General features: G+C 42.8%; 1 protein-coding gene across 2 annotated transcripts in view; it reads left to right on the top strand.

The window, feature by feature from the left end:
* The first annotated feature begins 230 nt into the window (after positions 1 to 230).
* exoc2 (exocyst complex component 2) overlaps positions 231 to 13,166 on the top strand; it is a 35,518-nt gene continuing 22,582 nt past the window's right edge. For both annotated transcript variants that reach the window (XM_071543678.1, XM_071543677.1), the window contains exons 1-4: positions 231 to 283; positions 7,967 to 8,124; positions 10,687 to 10,863; positions 11,111 to 11,237. In XM_071543678.1, coding sequence (XP_071399779.1) covers positions 8,007 to 8,124; positions 10,687 to 10,863; positions 11,111 to 11,237 — 422 coding nt within the window. In that variant the 5' untranslated portion in view covers positions 231 to 283; positions 7,967 to 8,006. The remainder of the gene's footprint in view (positions 284 to 7,966; positions 8,125 to 10,686; positions 10,864 to 11,110; positions 11,238 to 13,166) is intronic.

The raw sequence follows: 13,166 nt of genomic DNA, 5'->3' as shown, positions 1-13,166 counted from the left end.
TTATACAATAAATAAAACATGCACGTCAAGTTGACTAAGTTGACTAAACTAAATCCTGCATTAAAAACCACTATATTAGCATAATTACAATATTATTAATTTAAAAATCTGACTCCAAACTTCAGTATATATAATGATAATTTATCGTTTTATTTTGTGTCAGTTGTTTTGTCTGTCTTGTGACACAGGGCAGTGGCTGACAGGGAGGTCGGAGGGAGGAGGGAAGGCCGGAAGTTGATAGAGGAAACAGGAAAGTCTCGCTGGAGTCCAGCCGCTTTAAACTGTAAGTTATCTTTTTCTGTTCGTTTTTGCCCTAAAATGGTCGACAGAAAAGCAGTGCTACTATTCCATAACAGGTGGAAATATAAACACTTCGTAAGGTTACAACGAACGCAAATGACAGTCTTTTCAAACCCCCCGATCATAATTTGTTAGCTTGCTAAGCAAACGCAGGCTAGCCTAGCTAACATTAGCTGTCAAAATTGTCAACAAAGCAGAGACACATCTGCCTGTAATCTCTGATGGGATCTTTGGTATTGTGTGTGTGAGTCTTTAGGCGTCAGTAACGTTAACGTTAATTCAGTCGACAATAATAGATAAACAGCTGACAGATGCGGCTAATGCTAACATCAGGCAATGCCTAGCGCTGATACGTGTTGTTCTGTCAGTAGGAGAGAACCTCGCACTATATTACATTCAGAAATCTGGCAATTCAATGTTGCCTTGCTTGTGGCAAAAGCCATATACCACATAGAACATGTTCTAAGACGTTTTACGAGTTACTGAGGTCTTCTGTTAAATACGGCCTGTAATTGACGCACCAAGCTGCACGTAGTTTTATAAAAACTGAAATAGGATTGTTTCACGCTGCTCGTTATCGCCTTCCACGCTCCACGGTGTATTTTGGTGGAGGAAGAATGACAGCCCAACCAATTCTAAAAGCTGACATTTTTATTGAAACGAAACTTAATGCAGCTGATGCATGCTGAATTGAAGAGAGTATCCAATCCCTTCGTAAAAGGTCTTTAGTAATGTTCTACCAGCCAGGTATGCACCATTAAGATTTTAGAATGGAGTTCCTCTTGTTTTGGGTTTAGGCAATGACATAGCCAACTCTAGGTATCCTACAGCCTCTCTGTTTTTACCCATGGTTTTTACACCCGCTTTGTTTGCATACATTTTCCTTGTTTCGGGGGAACAAATAGCCTTGCTGGGTGAACATAATATTCTCTCTTCACGGAATTTGTTAGTTCCGTCAGGAAGGCTAGATTGGAATGAATACAGTGAAACCCAATTTAGTGACAGCAATTCAAAGAGGCAGAGCTACCCTGTAGAACATATCTCTCTCTCTCTCTCGACTTGCTCTCACTCTCTCTTTGAGAAACTATACTGAAGGGGGAGGAGGGGATGAGCTGTCATTACAGTATGTGGCTTGATATGCAGTAATAATAATGGCATACTTAATTGATCCCCATAGGGAATTTCTCTTTTCTTTTTGAGGGAGGTGTATAATGTACAGTTCATTCATACAGTTCACAGACTATGTTCTTTAACATTGGTCTCTAACAGCATGGGCTAATGTTTTGTCTTTTTTATGGTGATCTATAAATGGCAATTTGGGAGGCTTGCTAGTAATGCAACAGTTTGAGATTTTGATGGCATTATTATGGTGCGCGGGAAAGATCATGATTTCGTGTTTTTACGATTATCATGCTTTTTTTTTTTTACAACACTAAGGATGGGGGAAATAAAATAAGCATTTTATACCTAAAGGTTTTATTGTATTTTTAACAACATTTCTTTTGGTTCTGCTGGGATGCTGTCTCTTGTCTATTAGCAAATGTAGCCTCCAAACAAACAACATGATTCATGCAAAATACTGTAGAACTATTGTAAAAATACTTGTGATGCTGGTCATTTACTTGTAGCGCTGTCCTCCATCATTGTGCAGTTAAAAATAAGAGTAGGTGGGAGGGTCCAAATCAGAGTACTGGAAATTGAGTTTTGAAAGCCAGGAATATCAGCACTTTAAGTAATTGTTGAGTCATTGGTATTGACTACCAACCCTACCAAACTCCGCTATTAAGTGATGGTCATTTTGTTCTATAAAGTAAAAATCTTACTTAATGCACCTGCAATTTTAGGTAGGCTCTACAGTGTCTAACTGTGATGGAATTGATGTGCAAATCTGTGTACATGAGAATGAAACACACAGTGTGTGTCAGAGAGGTCAAGAGAGCACTGCTGCAGCTGTGGTTGTAGAACAATTGCACATACAATTATTTTCTAGTAGATCTAAAGCTTAAAATATTACTTAGCCTACTTATTAAAGCTAAAGCCCTCTCTTGTTGTGATATAGTGCCAATCGATGTCAGCAAGTCTAAAGTTACCACTAACAGTGTTTTGTCTCATTAAGTGTAGTGTTTTCAAACAGAACATGGTCTAAGCATAGAATTCCTGCTCCTGTGTGCTTTTGTCAAATATTGTTATAGCATACTTTCTTTAAATAGGCATTTTCAGGGAAAACTTTACCTTACCATGTGTGTTTGTTTAACTGATTGATTGTATGAGAGAGTAAGTGTGAGGAATTGATTGACAGGTCGATGGCAGGCAGGCCCATGTCCCAGGAACAAGTTGTCATTGAGCTGCTCCATCATTTGGACCGGCAACCATGCTAGCGAGTCCCTAGGCCCTTCAGTGAGAGCCTATAGAGCTCTACTCCACACCCCAAATCTCAGTTCTCCTCCTCCTCCTCCTTCCAAATGACAGCACCCCTTGGCTAGGGGATGCGGGTAAGGCTACACTGATCCATTTCCTGCCCCCTCACGGGGCTCTAATTGGAAAATTTGGGTGGCCCTGCTTGTTTGTTTTGGTGGAATGTGGTGGGTTATATTTTTGAGTCTTTTCCTCAGTGCTGCTGCTCCGTAGATCCCAGGGTGAATTGAGCAACAGGGGTCAGGCCTAGCCTTGTTTGTGAAGTGGCACTTCTCTCTCACCCCTGTCCGCTCTCCCCAGTCTGCCCCACCTGGTAGCCTCCTTCCTGCTGACAGGATTGCTGGGCCACTGGTTTTCACAGTCCCATTTTCCATGACCCAGTCAGACCACAGACCTGGACAGACCACACTGGAACTCCAGACAGATAGAGGAGCTTTGGGCTGGGGAAAGGGTCACAAAGCAGCTCAAAGAAACAGGCTAAAAATTTTATGGATTAAGCCTATTCACTGTAGAACCTAGCAAGATATGTTTTAATTCAGCATGAAATTAGGGAAGGTGTTTATTTGTAGTCTAGGCAACAATGTTTTTGTAATTTATGAATGTTGATTTATGATTGTTGACAGTCTGACAGTTTGTGAGGATGGTTCTCACGCTTGTGAATGTGCTGTGTTTTTATGTAAAGCAACAGGGGCAGTTGTGTTATAGCATGGTTTATGAAGGTTTAAACCCCCTCTCCATTTGCCATGTCATTCAGCAGAGCTGCCTGTCTCCAGTTGCTAAATCCTCTAAAAACATCTTCCTGCATTCGTAGGCCTACACTTCATATTTCTGTTTATTATTCCAGGCTTTTTAAATGAGAAATTGGGCCTTCATGCTTTCGTTAGGCCTAAATCTGAAAAGCAACATAAGACTAACAAACAAACAAACAGCCAGCACTAAGGATAACAAACCCCGAGGGCAGACATCAAGATAGTAAGATAGAGAGCCAGAGCCACACAACTGATCACTCTGTCCTCCTCTGTCAGAGCAGACACTTCAACAGTGCTGAGACTGGCTGCTTGCAGAGGAAATGCTGACTCATTGTGGAAGGACTGAGTGACTGGCCAGTGGTTGCAGCATCTGTTTGGAAACAGAATAACAGACTCTAGCTGGAGGTTATCGCTCATGTTATTAGTCTGTTTATGAATTCAAACTTAAATAATATCTGCTCAGCTCATATTGGTATGATCTAATTAAGATCTGGTTGCCACAGATTCCTGACATTTTTTGGCTATTGACTCCATCAAAACACGCTGCTCTTTTTGCCACTCTCCACTGCGGACCGGCTCAAAGGCATGTGCTGGCCTGGGTGTGAGTGAGGACTGAGGAGGATTGTTTCAAGCTCTGCCCAGCCTGTGTGATCAGGCAAGTCATCTCAGGCAGGGTGATGTTTGGCTGGCTCTGTGCATTCAGAGGGGTGTTGGGGGGGGTAGATCTTTGATGGAATCTGGTGTTTGTGTAATGTTGGGGAGCACAGAGTGAAATGGTGTTAGTGTGGGGGTGCTGCGCCGCCGGCGTGGTGAGTTAGCTGCTCTGATGGGAGATGGAGGGGGGGATAGGGGTGATGAGTTGTCTGAAAGGGTCCCTTTGTGCCCCCTTAGCCCATCTCTCTCTCTCTCTCTCTCTCTCTCTCTCTCTCTCTCTCTCTCTCTCTCTCTCTCTCTCTCTCTCTCTCTCTCTCTCTCTCTCTCTCTTACACACACACACACACACACACACACACACACACACACACACCTGCCAATCACTGCCACATGTGAGTCACCTTTGAGCCCAGACCAGCTTATGATCTAAGGCATGAACGCCTCATTCATGAGATGGACACGCTACAGTGTGTTGATATGGTGGGTCGGATAGATAAAGATCCCCTTTGGTCTACTCATTTGTTAAATTCATGTACGATCCACCTTAAAAATCATCTATTCACCTATTATCAGTAGGATGAAACCCTGATTCCAACTCAGCAACCCCCCAAATGACAACCTGCCCTCCCCCATTCTCACACTGACCCCCTCCATGGCAGTGAGGGTGTGAAAAGCTACATACGCAGTGGAAGTGAGTATATTTCCCTCGGAAGACGGACAGTTGATGACTTGGTAGATAAGGCTGTTGACCTAAGTTAAGTCACCCCTGCTGTGTGCTGCCATCCCCTGTCCTGGCACAGCATGTCCTCTGCATTAACCCCATCAGCAGGGGAAAATCAACCACATAGCAGAACCTGAAACTCGGGGCGTATTTCATTGTCAAGCGACTCTTTAGCATAGTGCTATACAATAATTCTTTTAGCTGAGCCTAATCTTGGGCTTTAGACCTTTTTTTAAACTGAAATAAAAATCCATTGCTGCCATCTAGCCTAGACCATGCAACACGGCAATATGGGTGTATTGTGGTATGTGAAAATCCAATGGTTTTCATGTGTTATAAAGTTTTGTTTAGATCTTTTATTAAAAGTCTTTCCTTTTGTATCCGTGTACAAAGCCAAGGAAGGGTTGTAATTTGTTCATAGTGCTGCAAGGAGAGTCCAAACCTCAGAGTTCCATGGCTGCCACACAGAGTCGGGCCAACCCTGCTGTTTATTAGTCAGCCTCCAAGGAAAACAAACCTGCCTTTTTAGCCCAATTAGCCTACCAGACAGAGAGAAAGGTTGGGGGTGGGGGCTAACAGCATCATGGTTGGAAGGGAAGCGAGAAAGGAAAAGGGCTAAATCTAGTGCTGCTTTGTCATTAATTAAATTTAGCCTATACAGTGTGACATGGCTTGACACATGTTGGAAGCAAGTGGGCTATAATCTTATGGGGATCCTCTGATGCCCCCTAGAGGTTAATAGCCTCTGTCCCTCTACTGGAAAACACCGGCCATTAAGTCATGTTTCCAGTTGGAACTTCAGAAACCTCTTCTTTTGTTTTCCTGTTCATGCTACTATAAGGAAAAATTCATTCACAGTTAGGCCTTGGCCTGCATCAGGTTATAGTTCCTATTACCTCTTTTGCAGGGTATTCCTGATGGTGTGTGACGTGAGACTTGTGCAAGAGCCTCCTCACTTGCTGTGTGTGTGTGCATGCGTGTATATGTGTGCATGCGCGTGTGTGCGTGCATGCTCGTGTTATAGAGAGGGGTCTGGGCAGTGTTCCCGTGTCCATGCACAGCCCCCAGAGTAAAGTAAACACAGCGGCTCTTTTCTCATCCCAGCCGTCAGCAGGCTCTCCCCAGGCCCGCGCCAGAGACCACACACCCAGACCACACACACACACATACACATACACACACACACACACACACACACACACACTCATACGCACTCTCACACACACACTGCCCAGACCTCTCTGCAGATCCTTCCACACACTCGCATACACACAGACCACACAGCACCAGCTCGGGCCCCTCGCACGCAACCTAGCTGAGCTGTCATTCTGCCCAGCGTGTGTGTGTGTGTGTGTGTGTGTGTGGAGGGGGGGGGGGGGCAGGCTATCTGTGTGTTTGTGCACGTGTATTTCCAAGATGGGGGGATAGGGTAGAAACACTCCTGGAAACATACGGATTCTAGTCAGAATTCCCTTACACAAAATAAGAGCCCAGTCCTCTGCCCCTCACCGCTCCCACTCCAAACATATGGGATTGATGAAGGACATACCAGGCGCTTGTTTTAGGCCTGTTAACCTCTTATCTTTTCCATGTCAGATCCACAGCCCCTCCATTTCCTCTGACAAGCACGGGGCAGCAGAGACAACACAAGGTAGATCCCCTTGGAGTTATCTCCCCATCTCTTGGATGTCAAGGCGAGGGGAGAGCCTGTGGCAGAACAGTTGCCGAGAACGGTCCTTCCTTGTGGAAGTTTCTAGGTCAATACATGTGTATCCCACCACTGCTTTTTTGCTGTGGTGTTTTTGTTGTGCCATTCTGTCTGAAATTTCAAACATAATCAAGGGAACCATTATTTAGAAAATTATGGCACATACTTTATGATATGTACTGACGTTTGTAAAAGATTATTTACATTTTAATCATTTATATGACATGCTAATCCAGGGCAACTAGCAATGAGGGGGCTGGTGGGAGTTCAGTTTCTTGCTGAACAGGACACTTTAACACGATAGATGGTTGTTCATGGCCACATTGGCTGCTGCAGGGATTGAACGTGTAACCTTAACGTAACATTAGGGTCTCTCTAACTAATAAGCCAGCCTACCAGTCAATTTTGGGCCTCTTCAGTTTTGATTTCCTTTTTATAGTAAGCCTCTGTTGGCTCTTGAAAGTTGCATTGGACCCCTGTCTACATCTACTGTTAGTTAATGATCATAGAATGGTGCAACGGGTGTGTGGTGTCACCACCATGAACTTGTTGCAGGTCCGGTCCGTGTGAACTCCTGCATTGTTTGTGGAGAACGTGTTTTGGCTGTGTAGCAAAAGGGCGGAAGCCTTGCTCAAGCTGCTTTAGAGACTCTAGATTGGTCAGCCTTAGCAAGACCTGGCAGTAATTTATTAGCAAACATCTGTGCTGCTGAAATACATCCTTTCATTTTTTCATTTGGAATTGTTCCTTCTCTTCCTTTACTCAGCCCCAACATGAACTGATTTTCATGGGTGCTCCATCTCTGGTACCGTAAACGCATAGCTGATCTGTATTGTATTGTGTGGGCTTATGTGGAATGATTGGGGAGGCCAGGTTTATTTATCCTTCACTGTGAGGTTTACATTCTTCCTTTCCTCCCTGCTCTCTGTCTGCTCCTTCATACTTGGCTCCCTTCTCTATTTTTCCTATTATCTGAGAGATAACTACTGCAATGCATACATTGTTAGGAGGCCTTCAGGGTGGGAAATTAACACTAGCTGCCAGCCAAATGCTGGTAAAATTGTTGCAGTGGCCGGTAAGTTCATCTAACACAGCCAGCTGTTTTGGTAGGTAACTGACCATCCTGAACAGGACCTTGGTGGTCCTGTCCAGTTCTAAAAATCTAGTTGGCTGGTGAAGTAGTGGAAGTGGCTGGTGATTTTTTTTTGGGGGGGGATTCACCAGCCTGTTGACATAAAAGTTAGTTTCCTGCCCTGAAGACCTTGTCAGTGTAGTTTACCACAGGAACTTCAGATACAATAGACTATCAGCGCTTTGTGTAACCATTTGATTATGTTGATCTGTCAGTGTGTATAGTTCTGTGTTAATAACCTTGTCCTGTTCTGTACCCTCTATCTCCCTGTGGTTTTCCTGCTACAGGTGCTGATTCACCTTGTGTTCCTGCCTGCCTACGGCCACCATGTCTCGTGCCCGTCAGCCCCCCCTGGTCACAGGCATCTCCCCCAACGAGGGTCCGGCCTGGACCAAAGTCACCATCCGTGGAGAAAACCTGGGTACAGGCCCAGCCGACCTCATTGGTAATAAATTTATAACCAACCAACCACACGCACACAGCTTTTTCTTTGCAACTTTTTGGGAGTTTGGACATTCGTTTTGTTAACTACAGTACAGCATTAATTAATTTCATAGAGACTGAAGACATTCATTCTTGTGTGATAATTGTGTTTAAAGTGCGTCCCCTTGATTTTTTAAAATTTGTATTTATTTATTGTTTTTGTAGCTGTCGGGCATGAGGTTAATTCTGGGTATGAGTCTAGGTTTGCTACATGGCTTATTTCTGTATCAATTTTAGTACCTGTTGTTGTTTAAAAAACGTGCCTATTTGGATACATGTATACAGTATCTCTATCTATTGATCTATTGATATAGATATATAATGAGATGTCGAGAAATTATTATGTAATTTACATTTGATTGTTTTCTGTAAATAACTCCAGATGATGATTTTTTCTATTGTTTAGCCTACATCTTTGGCCAGAAACCGCTTTTGCTGGCGTAGAGGGCCGCTGGTGTTGAGTGTATATAGAGGAAACACTGATTTATTTTTATTATTCAATTTCTGCTCAAGTATTTAGGATATTGTGTAACTTCAGTCATATTCTCTGATTTTATTAGCTTCTCCATCAACAAACCACAGTGGGCCCATGTTTAAAAATAGGCTGGTCTATAGTTTGTTTTTGTTTATATGATATGTATGGGGACAGGAGGCCTGATTCTTATTTTTCCTCTTTAGGAAAAGAATTTCATCACATTTTCACCGCTTTAATTTTCCCTTAATGAATCTAATAAGTTGAGTAAAAAATTACCTTATATCTAAACTTTAGCGAGATAAAAACTAATTTTGTCAAACATTTTTGAGCATTGGAGTTTCAATATGTATATTTAAATTTTTCTTTTTTATATCTTCACAATATTTAACTGTTTAATTTGAACTTGCCGTAATGCATACATGGATGTTTAAAAAAAATTAAAACATGTTTTTGCTGCATTATACAAATGCTTTCATAATAAAAAAAAAAATTGCTTTGCTAATGCACAAAGAACTTTAGACTTTTTAAGAATTAAAAGTCTAATTGCTGTCATGTTCATTCTGCCTCGGTCGGGCAGAATGGTAGCCCATGTTAAGTTAATATTTGTTTATTTTGTTTTTTTGGGTTCATTTTAATTTACTTTTTCTTTTGACCACCGATAACTTCCTTTATAAATAGCATTTTGGATTTGTCATAGGGAAACAATTGCAACAAACTGATGAAACACTTTTATCCCAATGGCGTTTTGTAAAGATAATATGCCTAAGAGATAGTTAACAATTGCATCTTAATATATTCCTAAATATTTATTTTAAGAATAAACATAAAATGTAAACATAAAATCTTCTGTTGACACCAAGACAAATTAAATTGTGTCCATTGTACCATTTCATTTTGCAATTTGAAAGTTATCCTTTTGGAATTTATAGTACACATAGAAGAAAATGCCTAATGTTTAGAAGTTAAAAAGTTAAAAAAAAAAAATTGTTCTAAGATTGAGACATTTAACGTTTACCTCTTTCTGGAATAGAGAGATTTAGCAAATTGCTCTGCCTGCTCTTTTTGTAACACACACACTTAGTTTAGGTCCTACAAATATTTAGATTACTACACCTAGATTGAGAAATTCAAGAGCTAATCAACACACACATAAATGTGAAAATATAGTTGTTTTTCTTCAAAGTCCAAGAGCCACACAGATGGACCGTGGATCTCCGTCTTGTTCTCATTATGTGTTTCGGCGTCATACTTTGCTTTTTCTATGTCGATATTTTCCCTCTTGTTCGCCAATTTCTCTTCTACCCTATTTCTCTGGTGTGAGTGGAGAGGGAGAATGCAGTCCAGAAGACTCACACACTCTGCTCCATACTTGGCAAGCCTTGTTCTGACCAATGATATGGGTCTATTTCTGACCATGAATGTCCCTAGGGCCTGGAATTAGCCAATTAGATATGCACAAATGTGTGTGTGTGTGTATGTATTCAAACAAAGTGGCCAGCAGAGAACAGAGGCAGGAAATGGGCTCTAATGGGCGTATTATTCACGGTTTTATGGGCTATTTGTTGATCAACTCTCACAGGCTTTTATGATGTTTGATTATACACACGTGAAGCTTTTTAAATTCCCTTGGCTGGAAATGTCAAAGTAATCTCCGTCTCTCTCTTCCCCGTCTGTCTTCTGGTGTCCAAATAGTTTTCAAGAGGGTCTAAAAAGAGGACGACAGATGTAGGGAGAGAGTGCATAGTGTGTCAGTAATGAGCCACTTAGCAGTGAAGTGACACTCGTTAGGCTGTGGATAGGTTGATGGAGCTGAGTGAGAGGAAGGAAGGTCAGGGCCACCCACACCCACCGTGACCCCAACTTGAACTTTGACCCCCGGTGACAGGTTGACTAAACTTGCCGATAAAGACGCCAATGCTGTCAGAGTGAGCACTTCTAGCCTCAGATTGTCTGTGTTTCTGGGCTACAGCTTGTTTATTTGACCTGTCACTGTGTCCATATCCCTTGCTGTCTCACCCTCTCAGTCCTTTCCCCTCTCTCCTCTCTCAGGTCTGTCGATCTGCGGCCATAACTGCCTGTTGACAGCCGAGTGGATGTCGGCCAGCAAGATAGTGTGCCGCGTGGGTCCTGCCAAAGACGACAAGGGAGAGATTATTGTCACCACCAAGTCCGGAGGTCACGGCACCTCCACGGTCTCATTCAAATTGCTCAAGCCGGACAAGATTGGTAAGACTCAAGCGAAAACAACACAACAACACCATAGTTCTAACAGGGCAGACATGATTCACTGTACAGTCACTAGCCTGGACAAGAAGAGTTAAGAGTGAATATTGCAACCAGCAACCACTTTCCTATGGTACTGTATGATGTTAGGTGTATTTAATGTGCATGTGTGTGCGTGCGTGTATGAGCCCATCTGGGATGTGTTGTAGAGCTCGGTGACATGTCATGTCATGCCTGCCCTGTCCCACAGGTATCCTGGACCCGTCTGCAGTGTGGGTGGATGAGATGAACTACTACGACATGAGGACTGACCGCAACAAAGGCATCTCCCCCCTCTCCCTGCGACCAAGCAATCCACTGGGCATTGAGATAGACAAGTACGGAACGAGAACATATGTATACTCGCACACACACGCACACACAAAAATCCCTCAACACAATCACACAGCCGTAAACACACGCGCTCTAGTCATTGAGTCATGGTTTACATCCCTAAACAGAAACAAACTCTCCCCATGTGCAGGCATTTGAAATATTATGCCAACACAGCGATGTCTGAACAGCCTCTAACCGCTGCACATAGGGAGTGGAAACAAAATAATTGTGTATAAAGCAGAGAGAAAGACGATAGAAAGGGATTTGGAAAGAACTAAGGCAGCGACCGACACACATGTATACTCCTTCATTGCAGGCAGTTTGGTGCCGCCTCCCACGCGCCTGGCAGGGAGAGTAGAGGCTGTAATGTATAGTTTGTGTTGTCAAGTTCTGGCATTTCTGGCTTAGTGTTTGTTTGGTTTAGAGGGGCCAGGGGCAAGTGACCGCTCGTGGCCAGAGACTAGACCCCCGTAAGCAGGCTGTTGCCCTCTGTACCATTCACCCGCCTTCCAGGGTTGCACTAAAACATTCAGCATACTAAATCTACACCGTTCTATTTGACAATCATATATGAACACACCCTCAGCACACCTAACAGTGTCAGTGTTGACTTGTTACAGGGAAGTATGAAGGCTTTTTTGAATAAAATAACCCTCTTGCTATTCAATAGGAGGAGCTGTTTAGTAGTTAATGGGCTTCTATCCACTGTGTATTCTAACTGGAGTGGTTATGCACATCTTTGTGTGGTGATGTCACTGGCTAATTATTCAGCAGAGATGACTGAAGAGGAAGATTTCTGGTCAGAGAATCTCTTCCTCATGATGTCACAAATCTGTTCCCACTCATTTTGGTACACACGCTATAGACTCTGTTGGAGGTGTGACGCTTGAATGATAATGTAGGACTGCATCGGGTAGTCAGAGTTTGCGTAGAGACGACTACTGAATTTGGCACGCTTGAGTAGTAAAAAGCTACGTCTGTGTCCGCCTCTGTGTTTTCTATCAGTAAAGCAGTATGTGGGAGCAGGCCTTGATAGTGTGCCAGCTATGGAGATGAGTGAATTACATTAGGGATAGAGTTTACTCTCATTCTTTCACAGTACTTGGGCTGATATCACCTGGCTTAGGCTGAAGAAACTACAAGGCCCATGAAGGAAACCAGTCCAGGACTATATTTGACAACCTTGACAATATTTCTTCACATAAATGCATGTTATGTGTTTTACATTTCTTAATGAAAGAAGAAAGTTTTCCTTGTTCAACATGAATCTCAGCACACAGCAAAAGCTAGTATTTTTTTTTAAAGAGTTAATTAACACTGATCTTTGATAATGAGGACAGTTGCACATTCCCTCTGTTTATGTCGTTATATACCCTCATCTTTGCCATGGCAACAACTCTACCTACAAAAATACAATTTTGCATCCGTGTGTGTGTGTGTGTGTGTGTGTGTGTGTGTGTGTGTGTGTGTACGTCTCCAAGTGCATGCTTGTATATCCATTTGCTGTTGCATGGGCTATAATACTATGTGTCTATGTGTTGTGTTGGTTTGTGTTTGTGTGTGTGTGACTGCAGAGTGGGTGGTGGGGGGTTTGGTTTATGTAGGCCATGGGTCATTAGTAGAGATCAAACCTCTCTAATGAGTACTGGGTCCTCCAGGGGCACCCAGGCGTCACACACTGCGCTTCCCACGCCAGGGCCTCCCAGCCTCTGTACCTCTTGGTGGCACGCTGCCCCCTGCTGGAAAACCTGATGCCAGCATCATATTCAACCTTTATAATTGATATAATTGCATTCTTTTGCCAAAACCTACTCATTCACAGCCAGTCATTAGGCTAATTATACATTTTGTGTGTTCTTTATTTTTGCTCTGCTACAGTTTGTAAATTGCACTGAACTGGTTGATCCTTTGGCTTCTGTATATTTGCATCT

This window comes from Centroberyx affinis, unplaced genomic scaffold (genome assembly GCF_046629955.1).
Source record: "Centroberyx affinis isolate AG114_WGS23_722 - 3 ecotype Tasmania unplaced genomic scaffold, CSIRO-AGI_Caff_v1 ptg004364l_1, whole genome shotgun sequence".
NCBI lineage: Eukaryota > Metazoa > Chordata > Actinopteri > Beryciformes > Berycidae > Centroberyx > Centroberyx affinis.
This window is presented reverse-complemented; position numbering and strand designations above follow the sequence as displayed.